Consider the following 22,672-nt stretch of genomic DNA (forward strand, 5'->3'; position numbering starts at 1 on the left):
AAAAGCATTACATTGGAGTGGGATGATAAAAGTAAAGACGGAACATCGGATTAAAATTAAAATCAATGTTTCAGTAAACATTAATTGAGTGCAGGTGTAAACAAATAGATTTTTCTTGTGGTTTAAAGGAATTCAGTGTTTCAGGATCTTTAAAGGTTTCTGGAAGTTTGTTCCAGATTAGAGGAGCAGTCTGGTTGCCTTTCAAAGGACAGTGCAGATGTAGGTGTTGTCTTCCTTTTTTATTTTATTTATTTATTTATTGTTTAGGCAGATATTGCAGGATCAGATTTTTCGGTGACATTTGAATTTCACGTCTTTTAAAATGTTCAGACCCAAAGGTTCCAACGACAAAGTTTTATTCAAAAGCCATTCGCAAGAACATTTCAGGATTGTTTAAAATGGGAACGAACACACTTAGCGTTTACAAATGTTACACAGTGGGTCCTAAAATTCAAAAGCAGGAAATTCAACAAAGAAATGCAGGATGTAACAGGAGTGTGTTCTGTACAACCTTTTCAAACTAAACATGACACAAACAGATATGGGGGGTTTGTCGACTGACGCCGGCAGGACACAGAAACAGAGGGGATGTGCTATTTTTGTTTTTTTCATTTTGTTTTACGTTTTACCTGAGGTTCTTGGTAGGTATTATAATCCCTTGCTATACAAAGGCAACAAGCTCTGACTGTAAACTGAATGAACCTGATAACATCATTATTGGCACTTAGGTATTTGAATAAAGCAGGAATTAAACTGCAACATGGAGAGCTGAAAGGTAAGGAGTCGGAGTGCAAAGGACAAAGCTGGAGTTCTGTGTTCAGAAACGGGCCCGGATCCTCTCCAGTGGATCCTTGTCCCACATCTTGGGATCCCAAGCCTGGAACCAGCCAGTGAACGTGGGAGGCTCCGCCCCCTGCTTGATGGTGGTGATGGGCAGTCCTTTGCGACCAGACGGATCCGAGTCCACGTAATCCTTGGCTGCAATACGAGAGGTGAAAAGAGAAAAGAAACATTAATTTATAGCTTCTATTCTGCAAACACTAGACATTTAAAATTATGTTTTCAGCTCAGTCTTAATCAATTCAATTAAGTTTACTTATACAAGCGCGCATGTTATCTCAAGGCTCAGCTATGAACTTTGACTTCCAAGACAAATCAAACAAAGCATGAATATCCATTCTGTCCACAGAATGTCTTAGAAGTTAGCAAGAGGAGCTACAATGTGACGCTAGGGAGAGTCTGGGCTTCCCTCCTGGACATGGATCTAACATAGGACAGATGTAAAATAAGTGGAATCAGCACATCTTACAGCAACCTTTTCTCAAACAAAATTCTGAAAACCACTGTACTTAAATTTCCAGCTATTTTAAAAGAATCGTCTATTTTTGTCACACATCTTAGACACGAAATTTAACTTTGTGATAATTCTTTAGGAAGCCTAAATGACCGAAACATGATACATTTATCACCTTCAACTTTTCATTTATTCCCGCCTCTCGCCCAGAACGTTAGCTGGAGATAGGCACCAGCACCCCTCCCGACCCAACTAAGGGACAAGGGTGTCAAGAAGATGGATGGATGGATGGATGGATGGATGGATGGATGGATGGATGGATGGATGGATGGATGGATGGATGGATGGATGGATGGATGGATGGATGGATGGATGGATGGATGGATGGATGGATGGATGGATGGATGGATGGATGGATGGATGGATGGATGGATGGATGGATGGATGGATGGATGGATGGATGGATGGATGGATGGATGGATGGAACGAACGAACTTTTCATTTAAGAACCACCCCAGCTGTTCATTCAGAACACCAACAGAAGATAATCCCCTCTGTGTCTAATGTAACCAACCTATTTTGGGAGCTCCGCTTCTTTCCTCTGCATTTGCCTCGTTACCAACCCAAAGAAAGAGCTGCAGGGAGGAAAGAGACACAATAAGTAAAAAGCTCAATCAGGCAGCCTACAGCCAAGTGCTCAAATCAAAACCAGGACTCTTTACGTGCTAAAATTACATTTCAGGAGTGAAAAAACTCTGATCTTACCTGATCCCAGGCATCCAGGATCATGACATCATCAGTGGCCAGGTCTGACTGTGTGAAGTCTCCTGGCACTTCTTCCACCTGAGCACCAGTGCAAATGGAAACTCAGACTGACAGCATGCAGGTTTTACTAATGCATTATAGCTCAATAATAAAATGTCTTTAATATGTATTTAGCATCCATGGATAAAAATGAAGGAAGTTGTTTCCTACTTACAATAAGTCTTCCGGTTTTGTTGGAGCAGCCGAACAGACGAGGAGGTCTGTCTGTGCTCTGCAGGCTCTTTGACGTCTGGTACTCCTTTTTGCCACCCAAAGCAGACCAGAAATCAGCTGGAAAGGAAGAGAAAACAACAGCCGTCAACTGGAAGTAGTTTGCTCCATCTGAGTAACTGACGCTCTACTTGCTTGAAGGTATGTGATTTTTCTTTATGCTAGTCCAGTGAGTTCAAGTGCTCAGGCAGTGAGACACTTAAAAAATCACTGGAATGACCAGAGCTTTCTCATATGGAGCACTGACTAAGACAGCGCTGCCCCACCCTCACCTGTTGCTGCACTGCTGGTCAGATGTCTAGCACAAGACAAATGTGACTGCACTTGCTAAATGCAAAGACAGTCATGTCACCATATTTGTTAAAGAGCAGTATTACGTGTTTTCCAGGTACATGGTGACATTTTAAAGCACAATTAAATAACTATGTTGCGTTTTGCTGCTGTAAAAATGCCATATATATGAATATGACTTAAAAGAAATTTTACGTCCTAATTTTACGCTTTGAAATTGGGCCTCTGTCTCTTTAAAAACTCTTGCTCTTTCTGAAACTCTGCCTTCAGGAAGTCATCAAAACATCGCTCCTCTATTAGCCCTTTAGCAAGTTACTTACTGAGAAGTAGATCATATAATGAGCTCAGCAGATGTGAAGTTCCACCAGGTGTCCCCTAATTGCTACGGGCTAGTCTAAAGGAGCTGAGCCAGAGAAGGCTGCTCTGTGAGGCGGAAGCTTGGAAACTGCACCTCTAAGGAGGAGCTGCACCTCGAAGGCGGGGCTGAGTCCAACCAAGTGTTTTGTACAGCTGAATGGCTGCCATGGAGATTAAGGTATTTCTCAAACATGCATGAAGGAATCAAAGCCACACTCCAGGTATGTTTGTGATTAGGGAATAACATAACATGAATTAAAGCTTAAAAAAAAGTTGATTTTACATGTTGCTGCCCCTTTAAGCCTTCTTTCACTCCTGGCCCCATGCCTCAATTCCCAACATAATAAAACTCAAAATAAAATCATGTTGTCTTTTGGTTTTGGTGTTCCACACCAAGATGGCTCCCATCTCGGCACCCATTAAAAAACGGATTAGGGTTAGGGTTAGGCGTTCGTGATTTGGTGGTATTCATGACAGGAAATGAATCACGGCCTTCTTGCTCTGGAGACTAGATGAATCAGCTGTATCTAGTCAAATTAAAACCAGAATTGAAGCATATGTGCAATGAATTATTCATGTTATTTCTTGGTTTTTCTGCTCTTTTGCTGTCTTTTATTATTTTATACAATGTTGTGTACTGTGATTTTGTTTACATCGGTTGGGTAGTAAATACTGAACAGAAGTCTCTATTTTCAAAAAATGTATTAAATTATCATTGAACAACCAACTGACTAGTGCTTTCTCCCAACTTTTGCTGTCAAAATTTTGAGGACTAGTGTAGCGTAGCCACCAAGAGGAGTATGGAGTAAAGTAATTAGCCCACAGATGAGGTAAACTGCTTGTGAGAGCGAAAAAAAAAATCAATGTCATATCAGTTCGAAAGGCTAGTAAGGTAAATAAAATAAATATATATATTTAGTTTTATAAAGGCATAATATAATTCCAGTTAATTACTTTTCCCCATTAATTGCCGTCTTTATCTCAGTTAAGGAAAATATTCTTTCAATTTCAGTTTTTTGTTATTTTATTAGTTTTAGTTAACTATAATAACTTTGATAACCAGTTGTCCATTGAAGGAACCAGAGCTGGTTGGCTGGTAAGAATCTTGTTAAATCGTCCACATCTTTCTCTGCATGCGTTGACTTTGAGACCCACCTGGCTCCTTGCCCTCTGACACATTGCTGGGACTGCCACCCAAAAAGCCCACAACATGCTTTGCTGCGTTCATCTCCTCCTCACTGGCTCCTACGCCTCGCCACACAAACAGGCCATTCGGGGATTTCAGCACAAACACATCATTGGTGTTCAGATTGGAAGCAGAGGCCTCGACCTGAAAGAGGAGGTAAAGAAAACTTAGAACCTGTGCTACACCCCATAAATCGTCATCCCTGCACACCAACTCGCCTCCACGGCCCGTGTGGCACCAGATGAGCTCTGGCGGATGTGAAAGAGACGAGTGGCAGCGGCCTGTGACTGCCCGTCTTTACGAGAGGTTCCACCGCTGTGGATGATCATGGGTTTGCCCTGGAAGATGCTCATTAGGTGGGGAGGCTCTTGACCCTGAGTCACTCTCACCTGTGGATAAGTGGAACTAAGTTATTTATTTAATCCAAAGGAGAGGGCAGCAGCTTCTCCAGTTACCGCAACTGGGTCACAGTTGCAGTAATTGCAGTGCCACATATTGGAAATGTTCTTCAGATGATAGAAGGCTGACTTTGCAACTGTCTTTATGTGACTTTGAAGGTTCAAACCTGAGTCCATCACTACTCCCACTACATGCATTGGTAACTACTTGCATTATTTCTTATAATCCGAGCGGAGAAGAGGGGCACTAAGATAGAACCTTGGGGTACCCCTCATATGATTTTTGTCTGATAAAAAATCACATACTGGTACAAAGAAGTCCCTGTTCTTTAGGTAAAACTCAAACCAGTCATGTACTGGATCACAGCGTCGTTTTAGTAGTATGTCATGGTACCAACAGAACCATGATATACCATGATAGGTTTCCCTACAGTTCATATTTGCATTTATGCAGATGTCAGTGAACACTTTGACAAAGGCATTCAACTCAATATTCTGTTTATTTGAAACTTTTCTTCTCGTGCCTAGAATTCACTGTTCCTTAACTTGTTGTTAAATGATTATTCATTACATGAAGCTAACAAGTCCTGCATCAAATGAGTCAAGACATAAAAACTCAGTAGAGTGGGTTTATTTTAGCATAGTTTTAAAACTTGTTATCGCTAAGGAATTAAATTCGGATACCTTGGTGTTCTTTTAAAAGGCTACTGTGAAAAAAAATTAAGTCACACTGCCCTCTGCTGGATATCTGCAGTAGTTATTTTTGTCTGTGTAATCAAATGAAATAACATTGAATAGATTTTTAGATTAGCATGGCAGTAGAGTTCTATTTTATGTGATCCATATCAAGTTACAATTATTTGTCAAGTTGTACCTAAAGTTGGTTGAATAAATAAAAAATCAAGCAATTTTCATATTTTCAGTTTTCAAAAAAAATATTAATTTAATAATTTTTTCATTAGAAAAATAGAGAATCTTTTTTATTATTTCTATTTTGTATCTGTTAAAGGTCTTGCAGATGCAACTTAGCTTAATCTGGTAGCGTGCATCAAACTGTGACATCTTTGTTTGAGCTGTACACTGCCCTTTTGTAAATGTAGTTTATTATAATCTATGACTTTCTGAACTAGATACCAGTTTGCTCCGTTTTCCTGCATAACCGAGAGGTGACTGTGTGTGTCATGTTCCAACCTGAACTGGGGATCCTCCCATTGAGTCATCCAGCTTCACTGTGAGGAACGCTGAAGCCGCCAGTTCGTCCTGCGTGCATTTCAGCCCCTGCCTGGTGGAGGAACACACACAGTCTGAGAGATTCTCCTTCTGCGCGTCTCCAGCATTTCTAACTGTGTCTGTGCTCTGGTTCCTCACCAGGTGTAGATGATGTGTTGCTCCCTGCTCCCCTGTCTATAGCTGTAGAGGATGAGGTAACAGTCTCCGCCATAGAAGTGGCCATGAGTAGCAGGATCCACCAGGACGTTATCCCCGCCTTCCACTCGCCAGATCTGAACACCAGAGAATGTTTTTTTTTCACCAAGGTTATTATAGCTGATGAGAATGAACAGCATAGCAAAAACTGAAATTGAGGAAACACTTTTGTTAACGAAAATAAATAAAAACAATAATCAATGGGGGGGGGAACTAACTGGAACTATGTTGGGCATTTATAAAACTAACTAAAACATACAGAAATGATTGAAATAATAGCCTTTGGTTTTGTGTTTAATGATCTATTTCAAACTGAGGTGAAACTGATATTTTTTTCCCCCACACAAGCAGTTTGTGTGAGCTGTCGGCAGAACTTATGCTAGTACGCAAAATGACGACAGCAAAAGCTGAGAGAAAACATAAGTTGGTTGTTCAACTGTAATTAAAGACATTTTGTGAAAATGGAATCTTCTGTTCAGTATTCATTACCCAATTGATGTATACATAATCACAATAAAAATACTTTGACATTTTTTAATTCTGCACCTTATAATTAACCAAAATATGAAAAACTAAAACTACTACTACATAAAAAAACTAAGCTAAATCTTAATATTTACACTGCAAAAAGACAAACTAACTTACAAGTAACTTTTCAACAAGGTTATTATAGTTAACTTTTAAGTATTTTTCTCTAGATTCTAGAATAAATTTTTTTAGAACATTTGAAATAAGACAGAACTAACTTATAAGTAGCTAAAGGACTAGTTCCATAGGCAGATTATTTCACTTATAACAACAATTTTTTTTCATATGTCATAAGTCAAATAATCTGCCAATAGAGCTAGCACCTTTTCATCAATATTAAGGAATTATTGACTTAAAACAAGCTGGGACAAGTTGTTAAAAAGTTACTTGTAAATTTGTTTTGTCTTATTCCCCATGAGACATTTTCACCAAAAACTCGACCAAAAATACTTTGTAAGATTTTGTGTTTTTGCAGCGGAACTAATAACTAATAAAAACAAGACAACACACTCTAAAATCTAATAATGACATTAGACAAACAAAAAGTAACAGCAAAATTAAACTAAACTATCCTGAAAAACCAAAAACTATACCTGCTTTTCACAGAGGCTGGCGACCCGACTCTCTGTGCCAGGTTGCTTTCACAAACACACTCCTACCTGGATCTTGCCTTTGCCGTCGTCCACCATGCCGTGCTGGGCAGCCATGGCTGTGTTTGTATGCAATGTGGAGGCATCAAAAGGCACTTGTTCCACTTTGGCGATGCGCCCGATAGCGTAGGCCTTACTGGGTCCTGTTGTCTCATCCTTGTCCCTCCAGTCGCTGAAGAACTGCTTGAACAAGGTCGTTTCTGCTCCAGCAGGAAGGACTTGGATCTGCAGGTGTAACTTGACTGTTAGCTTTAGCTTAGCAAAACTTTGTGGGACTTTTTAGACTGGTTAAGGATGAAGGGACCTTACCTGTGTTTTATTGCTGTACCCTTTGTCTTTGATGAACTGCTGTCCTGCAGACATGGCGGCTTTACGCTCAGAAGCATTGGCCTTTGGACCTGTGAGAGTGAAAAGGAGAAGGCCATCAGTTCATACTGTGGTGCAATTATAATTTAATTAAATGCTTCGTATAAATAAAAAAAACGACAACAAGAAATACTAGGAGGGAAGGAGTAGAAAAAAAAAAGCAAAAATAAAAAAATGTTAATCTAATACATTTTTTATCATAAATTTTACATCCAAATTTTTTGTCATAAAATAAAAAGTGTTTTTCAGTCATAATAATAAAATGTGAGTTTAACTGATTTATACAAAAATTTTATAAATTGCTACAATTATTAATAAACAGTTGAAAGACTTAATTATGTTAAGTCATTTAAACCTTGTTTGTAGAACTTTTTTTGTCTTTAGCAGGACGAATGTCTCATTACTCAGGGACAACAGATGAAAAAATAGCCATTTGCCTAATTTTGGAGCATTTACAGAAATGTCAATTAATGTGGATTGTCCCTACCAAGTAAATTAAAATTCAACAAAATTTGCTATGTTCTTCTTTCTTTCTGTCAGTCAAATTTATCAAGCAGCTTTGCTCCTCAAGCTAATGTAGCGAGCTTGAAGATCAAAGATACAATAGTCCAACATTACTGAGGTGTTTTGGCCAATGATGGATGAATTTAAACCCATGAGTGTCGCTTTAATAATTTTTCTGCTACATCATCAAGACATGAACACTTTCAGTACCTTTCCAAACAAAGATGTTCCTGTCCACCCCATTGTCCAGGATGTAGCATTCCTCAGGGGACAACATGGCCTGTTTGAAGGGACTGGACTGAGCCACAGCCGTCACCTTCATGGAGCCAGAGGCATCTGAGATCTGAAAAGCAACAACACACAGTCACATTAAAGTGAGTTGAATAAGCAAACATGAAATCTATGGTCTGTAGACTGTAGTAGAGTAAACAGCTTTGTTTTAAGAGGTCCCATGCAATTATCAGACTTTACAGACAGTTTAATATTTACCATGTAGAGGGCGCCCTTCTTCCTGTTGGAGGTGTCCACCTTGTCATCATCCGGAGTGCTGGGAGCAATGGTGGGTTTGGCTCCTAAAGCCTGAACAAACAAGCTGAAGAGTCAGTCACTGTGATTTTGTCTCCATCAGGAAACCAGCAGAATGGCAGCAGTTTGATTGGTTGATGTGAGGTCCCACTAACGTCAGCCAGATTAAAACTAAACTTAAGAAAAAGGATCAATCTCAAACTGCCTCCCGCCCCAAACTCAGGTTCATTATTCCTCTGCGATGTAAAGGAAGTGTTTACAATGTCACCGTGGCACAGAACTGGCACAGAGACAAAGAGCATCTTTCTGTCCGCCCGTTCCCACGCCGACCGACATTAATTCCACAGAATGCTCCTGATTGAGGCTCACACTCGATGTGGTTCATCAGGGGGGAAAAAAAGAGGAATGTGAGAATGTTTCACCTCTATGATTTCAGAGGGTTCGCCTCCTTCCTCCACCATGTGCACCTTGGCTCGGCCGTTTCTCTCATTGTCTCTGATGTCGATGGCCACCTGGGAGGCCTTGAGCCGCTCGAAACGGTTACACTCACTGCCGCACCACTGGTACACATCCTGCAAGACGGGGAGAAAAAGAGAAGAAAAGGATGTTTGAACCCTCAACTGTCTGGAAAGACAAGAAGACAGGAGCATCACCTGCAGCATCATTTATGACTTTAGGAGTCAAAAGGCCTTCTCGGAGTAGTGTAACTAACTGTCACCCTCCGTCCAATTATTCACTAATTCAAAATTATGTAATCCAATCAAATTTCCTTTGTGTAGCACATTTCAGCAACGAAGCAGTTCAAAGTGCATCATAAAAACACAAAAATCAACAACAATATTACATTTATTCAACACCACATACAGTGTGTTGCAAAACTGTTTATCCCCTGAAGTGGAAAATTTTACAATTACCACATGATTATAAGTAAAACAACGCATAACAGTATAATTATTTTTGTGTAATGCACATGCTCATGAAAAAGTCTTCTGAAGCCATTTCTCTGGCCTTGATGTTACAATAAAGTTGTTAAATTGTTTCTACTTGCACCCTCATGACGCGCTTGACTCCCCAAGTGAAAGAAGAGACGTGTGCTTCCAATCTGTTCTGTAACCAAGTAGACTGTCAAACTTTGTGAATGGAGTGAAATCCTCCCTACAAAACTGTATGCTGTGTTCTGATCCAGGCTCTTTCTCCTGACTGTGTTCAGTGAACAGAGACTTCAAACGCTGGAAAGCCTTTCAATAAATACTGATTACGAATGTATTATTTTTCTGGTTCTTTGGGCTTTAAACCAGTTTTTCCTCACTCTTTTTCCACAACAGTTTGGCGTCACAAACAGGATCCGGACAGTTGGAGAGGTTGAGGGCGACGGGAGATCATTAGCCTGAGGATTTTGACTTCAGTCCACCTCCACGTCAAACGAGGGGAGTCCTCAACATAAGAACTTTAACAGTGAGGACTGTTTCAATTGGGCTTTGTTGTTGTTTGTTTGGTTAGTTTTTTTATTTATTTATTTCTGCTGGGACAGAAATAAATAGACTGCTGGTGAACTAAGGTTAATATAATCCAGCAGGGAGTAAGGATAGCTATCTAAAGAGTAGGTATAAAAATACCCAGGTTTCAAAAACTGTACAATTTTATAAAATGTTTACGTTTGTACTCTTTTTTTTTTGGAGTGGATACTGGGTCTCTTTATACCCACTGGGTCTCTTCATACCCACTATCTAAAAGTTAGATATGGCTACTTTTAATCTTTTTTCACCTTCATGTAAAGAAAGTAGCTATCTAGATAGTGGGTGTTTTTAAGTCTTTTTTTCACCTCCAAGAAAGAAAGTAAAGAAAGTAACTCTCTAAGGGAAGATAGTGGCTGGTTTTTAGCATTTCTACACCTTCAAAGAAAGAAAGCCAGTGGAGAGACGTCTCACTGAAAAAATGGGTTCCGGATCCTCAAAGAAAAGTTTGGAGTGGCCTGATCCTGAGCCTAGCAGTTATATTTATAACCTAATATCAGAAAAATACATACACACATGCACACACACACACACACACACATACATACACAGCCCATTTTACTCTTAACAATTGTTATAAAAAGTTTTTACCAACTTGGATCAGTGATAATAAAAAAATGGCTTTTTGTCTTTTTTTGGACAAAATTGTTAAACAAAAAAAAATTACAAAATAATTGATCGAAACATACAGTATTATCAAAGTGAAAAAAGATTTTTACTAAATAAGGACAATTAAATAAAAATATTTAACATAAAATAAGTGATTGCATAAGTATACATTCACCTTTACAGTGATTGACCTCATTCAACAGAGGTCCAGCAAACTAGTGCTAGTCATTTCACAATGAGTGAATGGAGATCACCGGAGTGCATTGTGTGTCTCAAAGACACTTGAGTATGGAAGGTCCATTCACCGATTCCTCTGCATCCCTGGTCACCACTACAGCATGAAGACTAAACAACACTCCCAACTAATCACAGAAAAGGTCTAAGTCAGGGGATGGACATAAAAAATCTAAGGCCCTTCACTTTCACTTTAAATTTATAAAACACCACCAGTAGAATTAAAATGATAGTCATAAAACCTTTACTCTGAACTATTAAGAAGTTATCATATCTGGCTGCATGCATCATAAGAAGCATCATCAGGACATCACCTTCCCCAGGTCGATGATGAAGCAGTCTCCTTTGTTGAAGCTGGACCAGGACATTTCCACCTCGGTTGCTCTGATGGCTCTGCGGCCCTTTACGTGCAGCAGGCGCTTCACATTCATGTCATTGGTCACCACGTGCTTGAAGCCTGAAGCCACGCCCCCTTTCTGCAGAAGAAAGTCACAGCTTAATGTTGGAGAGCATTCCAAACTCATCACACGTTCCAGGAAACTTGTACGTTGTGGTGGAAAGAGAATTCCTTCAAGTTAAATCAAGTTTGTTTGTAGAGCGAATTTTAGCAACGAGGCAGTTCAGAGACGCCATAAATTTACAATTTTGTCAAATGTCATTGTCAAAATTACCAAGCAAATATCATGGATTATTTCATTCTCAAGCACAGAACAGAAAATTTCAACCTTTGAGCACACTTGGTTAAAAATGATCGAATAAATAAATGATTTATTAGAACAGGAGCCACATCAACCATTCAGAGCACTTTACACTCAGTCACACGGTTCTGATCTGTAGATGTTTGGACTTTTAGATTCAGGTATTTTCTGTTTTGATCATTTCTCTCTTGTTTGTTTTCTTATATCAGGTCATTTTAGTTTATTCCTTGTGTTAGTTCAGTTTGTGTTTTGTCTCTGTTTTTCTTCTTTACCTCGCTCTCAGCCGATCATCCTGCTCCTTGTCCCAGCTGTTTGTCATTCCTTCACTTTCCCTCACCTGCTTCGCTCCTCTGTTATATCCACTCCCTCCTCAGTATATTCAAGCTCCCCGGTCACATTGTTTTCTCTACTGGCTCCTTCTGCTGCATTTCATTAACATAGGACTTTTTTTTACCCTACAGAATAAATGTAACCAAATTCAAAGCTGGATTTTATCCATTTTTCAATCTGATCTCTCTCTACATGCCTGTGACAATATCTCCATCTAATTAACAAGGTTGAATATTTTCTGAAACTGAAGAAAAATGACAGAATATCTGTTTCAGATCAAAAAAGACAGTAATATACTATAAACTGCAGTTTTATGGATGATCACTGATCTGACGATTCTGATTTTTGCCAATTCCAATTTTATTTTTAAATAACTGACACTGTCAGGTATTGTAAGGTCACAATACACCTTCAGTGATCCAGTTTTTTTATTTTTTTATTGAAAAACATTAAACTATACATGTGAAACAATACAAAGTTGGTATAGCTGCACACGAGGCAGATAAATTAACTTATAAATGGGGAAAAATTATCCTTATAAGTGAAATAATCTGGAATTGGTACTTTTTTTAAAATCAATGTTAAAAAATGATTGAGCTCCTACATGTAGCTGAAAAGTTACTTGTTAGTTAGTTTTGTAGCATAGCAAAACTAATTTTTAGAAAACATGTAAAGGAGTTCCTGATGGGATGTGTTGGAGAGGAGCAGTGTGACGTCTTTGACAGAGGAGTTTGATGGAAACTAAAGCTGTCATTTCATGAGAACAAGAAAGGGAAGCATGTAGTTCAGTGGCTGGTTCAGTGGAACCTTCTCTAGCATGAGTCAGACCTTCAACCAGAGACGGATCACTAAATTCAGAGGAATTCGCTGTTTGGACCTCCAAATGAACACCAGATTTATGCTGTTCTTCCCGCTGCGTGGTTGTTAAAAGTTTCCGCGGTAACAATGCAGCCCCTGTTGTTTCCCAACAATGGAGTTGCCAGCCCTGGAAAACCTGATGATGTTTGGTTCTGTTGCTTCACTGTGAAAGGGCGTCTGGACCAACATGTGCAGCGCAGAGTTTCCAACCTCTAAATAAAGTAGTAAACAAGAATTTGAGCTTATTGCATTCAGCTACAGTCAAGCTTGTAGGCGTGGTTTGTTTCTGTGGGTGTGTGCGTGTGTGTGAACGAGGTTTTTATATCCTCATGGAAATCTACAATGTGAGGTTGTGGGGGCCACTGCTCCTTGTGGGGACATTTTCTTGGTCCCCATAAGGGGAAATGCAGTTTTTGGGTTAGGAGTTAAGTATGTGACAGTTAGGAGTCAGGTTAGGGTTATGCTGTAGAAAATGAATGGAGGTCAATGTAAAGTTCCCGCAAGACATGAAAACATGACTGTGTGTGCATGTATGTCTAAGTGAGAAACACATGCCTGGTAAAAGTGGTTTGACTTTGCGCTTCAGATGTCCCCCTTTGAACTAGCTGGTTGGGTGAGTTAAAGCCAAGCAAAATCAGACACACCCCGAAGCTGAAGTGGCTCTCAGCTGAACGTGTGGCGTGTTCTCTGAACTTCTAATCATAACCTCCTCTGTGCCAAAGTTCAGAAGACATAGCAATCATTAAACAGGGTAATTATGTGTAGGTCAACAAATCATAGCTTCTTCTTTTTCTTCTTCTTTTTCATTTCATTGGTCATTCTGACTTTCAGTGTATGTAAATTTAGTTCCCTTTTATTTAAACTGGTAAAACTTTAACTAGAAGCAGTAAAAAATATTTACTTCATCATTCAGTCCTCAACTCAGTGCTGAAGTTTTGTTTTATTTATAGAACATAAAGTTTTGTGACTGATGATCTGCGTGATGCCGGGATGATGGGACGTGAACTGAACGCTATCATCTGCATAGAGACATGCATGATGTTAAACAGGCATAAAGCTAAAAATGTTCCATTCTTTTAGTAGATAATCGTTAATTAGCAATAAATCACCTGAAGTGACATTAGTGTTGCTTTCTGATGTGTGCGTAACATTGAAACATGCATTATATTGTGTGATAAAAAATAAAAAACAACTGCCACTTGTCAGCTTCCTTTTAGACAAGTTTATTTACAACTTGACCGTTTTCACACATCATCACATTACATCCACAAACTTCATGAGGATTTTATGTGATCGACCAACACAAAGAAGCACATGTTAAATAATTGGAAGAAAAATGATGCATAGTTTTACAAATAAAAAGATGAAGTATATGGTATGCATTTGTATTTATCCCCCCATGCATGCTACAGCATTCAGATTTTAAATTTTCAAAACAATGCATGCTTTTCCATCTGCTTTACAGAAGTATTAATACTTCATAAAGTGATACGTGACAGACTTAAGAGATAAAATACAGTGATGTTTGTGGCTATAAAAAAATCACCACAAGTCCAAGAGAAATGAACATTCTTGCAAATGATACCAAAGAGTTATAAAATTAATCATTTAAATTAATTTATTTGAATTTATTTGTATGTTATTTTTGTATTTGTTCTGGAGTTTAAAATATATTTATTTTTTTACATATAGTGTAAAATATAAAAAACTTTTAATGTTTGAGTGTTATTAGTTTGTGTTATTGACTTCTCTATAACTTGGTTCATAGTTGAAAATCATTGATTTATTCCCTCTATTTTCTGTAAGGTTGATGGTCCTTCTGTTTACCTCTAAAATACTCAACTTCAAAGGGACTTCCATCATTTTTGGAACAGTTTCCTGGAACAGTTTCAGTAGTTATAAGATGAAAATGCAGTCTTAGATCTCCTAAAGTCTTTTCTTAACAAAAGATGGCAGAGATTTTGCCTCTGCTGGACGTTTGTGAGAAACAGGAATTGTAATGATTATGAGAGTGCAAATAAACCCTAAGTGAGGTTTTCAACATTAATTCCAAATGTGAAGATATGCATATATAGGAAAAATAGCTAAAACATCTAGTTAAAGCAAATATACAGGATTAAGAAATTATTTTAATAAAGGTTACGTCTCAACATATTTGAGTTTAATACAACTGTTTCAGGATTTTGTGTTATTCCCCGACAGGAAATGTTCCATATTTTTGATAAAGGATGTGTGTAAAAAGGTAAGCAATGAAGAAAGTTATTGATTGTATTTGATTAGCAGCTGAAAGGATAAAAAACAATGGAAAGGTGAAAATAATGTCGAAAAGAACATGAACATGTTTTATATTATCTGGTGAAAATACATATAAGCCAGATAACATTGTGCCCTGTCAGAGAGCGATGCTCACCTGGTACTTGATTCCTGACTTAAAGTATCCCAGGAAGGTGTTGGACTCGTAGTTCTGCACCTCCCTGTACTGGACCGGTCCACCGCCCAGGAAGTCGTCCAGCTGCATGGCAAAGATGGCCGCCGCTCCACTCTCATCCTGCGAGCACTCGTCGCCTGCAGAGGACAGAGACAGCAGCTCTCTGTGTTTCATTGCGTTTGCAGAAGGACTGAGCTTCTTTCAGAGCAAACAGCTGCTCTCAGGTTGGTTTAGTCACATTAACCAAACACACATATCCTGAATGACACATTGCTTTATTCCACCTTACCAGACTTTATTTGTATTTCTGTGGTTTAAAGACATTTTCCTGCTGCATAACACACAGCGGTTTCTGTTTTTGGGTCCCTGTTCTTGTTTTGCAGCTGAAGCATTAAGGGAACAACTGACTCCAGGTTTAAGTTCAGAATGTTCAGAGAAGTTAAACCTGACTGGCTGCGGTGAGGGGGGGAGGGGAGGGCATGAGAAAATGCAAATGGAATTTCACAAGCAGTTCTGACTTTCAGGACAGAATTTTTCAGCTTGCCATACAAAAGAGGATGTTTCAGCCTCCGATTTCAAAATAAAAGGAACTTGCTATTTTGTCTTGGTTGTTTTGCATGTTAGCACTGTGTTGCATGCATGCACAATAATTGCATCAGCTTTGGAGGAAGTGAAAATTAGAATTATCTATAGCGAGACATAGATAATTCTATGTCTCGCTAGAATTATGTCTATAATTCGTTAAAAAGCACTGTAATATATAAACTGTGATAGACCAATGTAAAGTTGTGCATTCCTGTAAAGTAAAAGTAAGAAAAGAACCCATGGTGTTAAATTTCTTTTAAGTGTGGTGTGCATTTGTATTCATTCCCCCAGAATCAGTCCTCTGCAGAACTGTATTTTGCTGCAGCTGCAAATATTAAAGTTTCTGCCTATTGTTCTTTGGAAATGTCAGATATGGTCACCTTCCCAAAATATTGGACAAAAAAAAAAACTTCTGGAAAAAAATGACTTGGGCCATTAATTTAAGAAAGTGACATAATTCCACCAAATCCCAAATGGATTCAGGTCTGGACTTTGACTGGGCCATTCTGACACCTTAATATGCCTTTATCTAAACCTTCCCTTTGAAGCTCTGGCTGTATGTTTAGGATCATTGTCTTGTTTGTCTTTTCTTCCATTTTTATCCTAATAAAACACTTTGAAGTTTTTAGAAGAAAATTTTCAAATGGCTATGAATAATTTTGTTCATCAATGTCAAGAAATAAACCAGGTGCCTTAGAAAATGAATAGAGAAATCATAAAATCTACAGTCAGGGCAGACTTAGAATACATTTTGTTCTGCAGGAGATCTCTCAGCCGTCTTGGGGTTTTATGTGTGTTTTATGTGTGTGTTGCAGTCTCACCCAGCCACATGTGTATGTTGTAGGACGGTGCTGAGGTGGTGAAGAGCAGCAGGTAGGCATCCCCGGTGTAGAAGCTGCCATGCAGCGCTTTGGGGACGGGTTTGAGGTCCATGCTCTCGATGCGCCACACCTGCAGCCCCGGACCTTTCCCTGCGTCTTGAAACTCCTTGTGGGAAACCATGACGGCTCTGAGGGGAGAGATGGGAAACCATGGAGACGCAGGAGAGACTAAAGTTCAAGCTGATTTAGTCTGGAAAGAATTTGCAGAACATAAATGTTTGTGAACCTAAAGGCAGGATAGATGGTAAAGAGTCAGAAAACACACAGCCAGTATAAGCAAACTTTGACAAGTAGGTTCTATATTCAGCATCGGCATCATGACGTGTTTCCTGAGCAGCGCTCATAAGCAGGGGATGTAGTGAAGAACAGAGAGAGCGGAACCTGCTGTGGTTATCAGTTATTAACATGTGATCTACTGTCTTATTTGAGTATTTGGTGGCTTACAAAACTAGATAAGTCAGTTATGAAAACCTCACTTATCCCCACTGCTGCCTTAAAACCTGTAGATGCATCAAGAGCGTTAGCCAATGAGCAACTTTGGTCATTTTAGAAAAAAATAATAATATTTAATTAAACTTTAAATGTTTTTTCTGGGGCTGCACAGTGGCGCAGTTGGTAAAGCTGTTGCCTTGCAGCAAGAAGGTTCTGGGTTCAAATCCCGGCCCGAGTCTTTCTGCGTGGAGTTTGCATGTTCTCCCTGTGCATGCGTGGGTTTTCTCTGGGTTCTCCGGTTTCCTCCCACAGTCCAAAAACATGACTGTTAGGTTAATTGGTCTGTCTAAATTACCCCTAGGTGTGAGTGTGTGTGTGCATGGTTGTTTGTCCTGTGTGTCTCTGTGTTGCCCTGTGACAGACTGGCGACCTGTCCAGGGTGTACCCCGCTTCTCGCCCGGAATGCTAGCTGGAGATGGGGCACTGGCACCTCTCCCGACCCCACTAAGGGACAAGGGTGCAAGAAAATGGATGGATGATGGATGTTTTTCTCCCATGTCTGTCGTCATCTTTGTCTCTCCATGCCAGACGTAGCATGTGCAGGAGGATGCATGACTCAAACACGCGCTGGTTATCCTCTGATTCCATCAAGTCAACTGTGAAAGAGGAGGAGTAACTCATTTCTCACTCCTGTTTGGTAAAATAAATTTGCACTGACACTGCCTGGCAACCAGACCCACCACACTAAGATTCATATTCAGTGAACAAATGCACTGAATTTTACAAAATGTTACATTTCACATCTAATATGTTTTTGTCTTTTTCTGTGTCATCTGTTATATTCCAGTAAACTGATGCTATTGTTTATTTTTGAGGCCAGAATAACTGTTACCATGAGTTATATCTCATGGTAACAGTAAGTAGAGATGGATCCACAGAAAGATCTGATATTAAAATATTTATCGGTCCTGATATTGAAAAATTTCTAGATTGGGTATCAGTGCCAATGTGACTGATCCATTAGGACAGATTTATTCAGTTTAATTCTATCCTTTGTGCTCTGAGTGAGGCTATTCCTTATTATTTATTTTACATTATATTTTAAATTCCTAATTGTGCATTCTGAAACATTTGGAAGGTTTGTCGCACTTTATTTTTGCACATTTGACCAAAATAGCCAACTTATTGTTTTTGTCAGTTACCAGTTTCTGTATTATTTTTTTTACATTTGTTGTTTTATTCCTAATTGCACCGACTGAACAAATGAAAGTTGTTTTTACATGTTTGACCAAGCTTGTAAAGCTGCTGGTATTCTTAAGTCTTATGTACTGATGCATTGTTGTCAGTACATAAGACTGCTCCATCTTTTAAAACCAACGTTTGTCATCCAGGAGCTCCAACGGGAGAATAATACCAGAAACACACCAAACTGGCGTTGGAACACAGAAAGCTGACCAACACTGAGGTTTTACAATGAGCCGACCTCATTTCTACAGAAATGAAGTGGCCATTTTTAAAAGTTGGGTCAAAGTAATCTGAATGACTTAGATAGGAAGAGAAGTCGAGTTGACGGTCAAAATTATAACAAGTGCTATCAAAATAAAGGTGGGTGTGTTTGGATATAATTGAGCCTGTATGTATAATTCTGACCCTCCCTGGATTAGAGACGATGTGCATTTATTTCAAACTGGTGCATCTGATTCTTACTGTTGAAGTTCATTAATATAATTTGTTGGAAAATTATTTCACCCTGCGATCGGTTGCATCACTAAAAGTTATGAATTTATTGTGACTGTAAAGTTACACAGTAAAAAATGAACTGCAATATTTGGTTGATTTAGCCTGTCACACAGAAAAAGTAGGTGTTCAAAATTCAAAGTCATATTTTCACCAAACTAAATATTTAATTCACATCATGAATATGTATATATATGTCTCCATTTTAAACATTTAGTTTACTAAACAAATATTTAATTAGAAAGCTAAATATTTAAGTCCAAGTTTAAATATTGAACTTAAATATTAGTTTGGAAAATAAATATTTAGTTTGGAATGTAATATTGCTTACAAATTAAATACTTAATTTCGAGCTCAATATTAAATTTTTAATTTGCAAACTAAATATTTAGCTTGTGAATTAAATATTTAGTTTGGTAAAAATGCTAAATAAATCAAAAATATTGCTTTTATTTATTTATTTTTCTTATCATAGATGAGTGCTCCATCTGTACCATTGCATTGTAAAGTGTAATCAAATAAAAACCTGTGTAACTCTTCCTGGTTTGATTCCGGGCCATAAGCTATCATGCTGATGAATCCACATCTATAAACCTATCACCAGATACATAATCAGTAACGATGCTCAAACAAACATGATAATCACCTTGTAGCCATGGTGACGAGACTGTCTGACCTTTTAAAGTAACATCAGTTTTTAAGCAGCTCTTACCATCAGACTGAATGGGGCCCGGTAGAATTTAATTTGTGGGCCCCACAGATCGATGAACATTTAAGACAACAATGAGTCAAGAATACATTTCTTGAGTTGAGTTCATCCTGTCAGATATTATTTAGTATAAGTGTTGCAGAATCTGGACGTGTTAAAGTGAAAATAGTCCATTACTTGTTGAGTTTGCTTTGCAAACAAAGTGGGTATGGTACAAATAAGAAAAGATTAATTCGCAGAAGCAGAATTAGAATCAAATAAAGGTTTATTTAAAACTAAACCATTAAATTGTATCAGTTCAAATGTTGCATTTACATGCAGACCGTGTCAGTTCTTAATTTTACGTTTTAAATTTCAATGAATAAATCTTTTAAAATTGCTTTACATCTCCATTTTGAAAACCATCACAGGAAAAGAAAAAAATGCAGAGATATTTCCGGTGTCGTTCAGGAGCTCTCGGACGCCCCCCGGTGGCGTGGAGGCTTCCTGTAGGGGCAGTTGCATATTCGTCTGGCCGGCTCTGTTAAGCATTACTGAGTCTGGGACTCTTAATAAATAAACACTGAAAAGTGAGTGTCGGCGCTCACTTTTCAGAGATTACACCGACTGCCTTTTCCGTGATTACACAAGAGCCAGATTACACGTCTGCGGGATTACAGCTGCAGAGAGCCTGACTCCGTCTGCTTCAGCATGCGGGGCTGCATGATGTGGGCCAAGCTGATCAGGAAAACACACATTTCACCACATTAAGGACTGTTATTACAGAGGAGTGTGCTCAGCTGAGTGTCAGCTCATCCAGCTCAGGTTTCAGGGAGGAAAGCGGACTTCCTGTAAGAGCTCCGCTGATCGATCAGCGCAGCCATCCCGCTGTCTGCACTGCAGCGGACTAATGCACTTTATTAACAGAGTCACTGTAGTAACACTGTGGGGCCATGGAGCTAAGAGCATGCATGAAACTTACTCATTCATTCTTAATCTCAGACTTAGTTTGTTATTTTTAATATGAAATATGCATTTGATTAGAATAAAAATGAAAACAGACTCCAGTTTCCACTGCATTTTTTCTTTTCTTTCTTTCCCCCCCGAGTATTATATAAAATTCAAGAACTTTGCCCACTTTAACTGGATTTTGCACGCTACTTCTTTTATTACGGGTATTGCCAATCATAAAGGCAACACCAAGATATGCACCAATAACTACTGACCCCAACCTCTCCTCCCTCCTTCTGCTCTCACACTGCGATCGTCCCAGCAATCCCAGACCCCCACAAAACACATTCACACGCACACACACACACACACACAAAGACACATCTGGAAAATCTTGCGGTAATCCTGCAAGTCCCGCACAAGCAAAGAGCCCAAAGGAAGCAGCAGATGATCAGAAAAAGTCAGAACTCTGGAAGTAATCATCAGAATCGTTCTGTAACAAAAACTGAACCGAATGTTCAGAACCCAAAGCAAACGGTTTCACTCACAGTTTTTTAGGATGAACCACACAAGCAGAGGCAGACAGAGGAGCAGAAGTGCCGCTGGAGGTTGGAGATGAAGGAGTGGGGCGTCTGAGGACGGTCTTTGTGTTTTACTGTGAAGTTTAAAAAAAAGAGAGAGAGACGAGGAGGAGGAGGAGGAGGAGGAGGAAGAGGAGGAGGAGGAGGAGGGAGGCGCACTGATTGGTCCGCAGCAGCAACAGTAGAGGTAGTCCTGTCACTCTGCACTGTTCAGAAACTAGTTCAGCTTTTAAATGTCAGTCAACAGTATGGCCACTGGAAGGGGAGGAAGAAAACAAAAAACTTTCACCCCGAGTTAATCTCTCTATTTTATTCTGTCATTCTGCGTAAAAGCCTTAGAACAGAAAATCCTTATCATTTGGTCAGAGTTCCCTGCCAACTTCCTGGCATTGTTTTTTCTTCTTCTTCTAAAGGGGCAGTATTATGTTAAATAAACTTTTTTTTTAGCTTCACATCATGTTGTAATGTTATTCCCTCATCAAAAACATTCATGGAATGTTGTTTTGATTCTTTCATGCATGTTTGAGAAATCCTTTAATCTCCATGGTAACCATTCAGTTGTGCAAAACGCCTGGGTGGACCTAGCTCCGCCTACGAGATGCAGCTCCTCCTGCAGCCCTGGCCCACAACTCCGCCACTCAGCTCCTTCAGACTAGCCAGCAGTAATTAGCAAACACCTGGAGGAAGTGTGCATCAGATGAGCTCATTATAGGAGCTACTTCTCATAGAAACACTGGTAAAAAGGTTGTTAAAGGGTTAATAGAGGAGCCATGTTGTGATGACTTCCTGAAAGTGGAGTTTTAAGAAAAGGTAGGAGCTTTTAAAGAGACAGAGACCCAATTTGTAGTTATTAATGTAAGAAGTCAAATTTCTTTTAATTTATATGTGATTAAGTGCCTAAAAAGATACGCAACACTTCCCCTTTTAAAAGCAGTCACCCATCCGTTCACCTGGTGGTTTTCATTTTGTTGCTCCAAGGCTTCATGCATCAGGAGGAGAGAGGGGCATGCAAACTGTGTGCCTGTGGCTCCTGTCCATGTACTCCAGCTTCCTCCCATGGTCCATAATCATACATGTTAGGTTGACTGGTTGACTGGTTGCTTTGTTATTGTGTATGGTGTGTGCAGGTGTGTGTGTGTGGACCACCGAGCATAAGCACTTGTCAAGAAAGTGACACATAGTTTTTCAATATGGTCTACATATTTTGTTTTGGGGGGTTTTTAACGACAACAAAATGTCAATAAAAGGCTGCTAACGCTAAAAAAATAATAAAAATCAGAAAAAAAGTACAGGGATGTTTGCGTGCAGCAGATTTTCATACACATACATTATCCGTGTCATATTATGCTGCCATGGCATAGTGACAGTCTCAGCAAATATGTAAAACAATATTTTTTTGTAAAGTTACAGACTGCAGCTTTAATGGCATCAGACGTCAGATTCCTTCAGTCATGAGTTCAATATTTCTATTCTAATAATGTTACAGTATTTTCATATTATAATCTCCATCCATCCATTTTCTTTCACCCTTGTCCCTCAGTGGGGTCAGGAGGGTTGCTGGTGCCTCTCCAGCTAACGTTCCGGGCG

The 22,672-nt window shown here is 39.1% G+C and overlaps 1 protein-coding gene across 1 annotated transcript; it reads right to left on the bottom strand.

The window, feature by feature from the left end:
- Nucleotides 1–339: 339 nt before the first annotated feature.
- scinlb (scinderin like b) lies at nt 340–21,189 on the bottom strand. Its single transcript, XM_008433375.3, has 17 exons — nt 21,053–21,189; nt 16,637–16,824; nt 15,213–15,367; nt 11,231–11,392; nt 8,982–9,131; nt 8,524–8,613; nt 8,245–8,377; nt 7,474–7,562; nt 7,174–7,389; nt 5,930–6,063; nt 5,753–5,843; nt 4,382–4,552; nt 4,133–4,307; nt 2,274–2,389; nt 2,060–2,137; nt 1,869–1,929; nt 340–978 (listed from the first exon to the last, which is right to left on the bottom strand). The coding sequence occupies exons 2-17, from the start codon at nt 16,815–16,817 to the stop codon at nt 818–820; spliced, it is 2,163 nt and encodes a 720-aa protein (XP_008431597.1). The 5' UTR covers nt 16,818–16,824; nt 21,053–21,189; the 3' UTR covers nt 340–817.
- Nucleotides 21,190–22,672: the final 1,483 nt, after the last annotated feature.

The sequence above is a fragment of the Poecilia reticulata genome, chromosome 17, assembly GCF_904066995.2.
Source record: "Poecilia reticulata chromosome 17, P_reticulata-male-v2, whole genome shotgun sequence".
Classification (NCBI taxonomy): Eukaryota; Metazoa; Chordata; class Actinopteri; order Cyprinodontiformes; family Poeciliidae; genus Poecilia; species Poecilia reticulata.

What these genes read in the sequence shown, in the direction of transcription:
- scinlb (XM_008433375.3), bottom strand. Translation starts at nt 16,817, where the DNA reads ATGGTTTCCCACAAGGAGTTTCAAGACGCAGGGAAAGGTCCGGGGCTG. An exon ending in GAACATCTTTGTTTGGAAAG is followed by an intron (nt 7,563 to 8,244) that starts GTACTGAAAGTG and finishes TCACTCTCACAG; the next exon opens with GTCCAAAGGCCAATGCTTCT. An exon ending in ACAAAACCGGAAGACTTATT is followed by an intron (nt 2,138 to 2,273) that starts GTAAGTAGGAAA and finishes ACTGGTGCTCAG; the next exon opens with GTGGAAGAAGTGCCAGGAGA.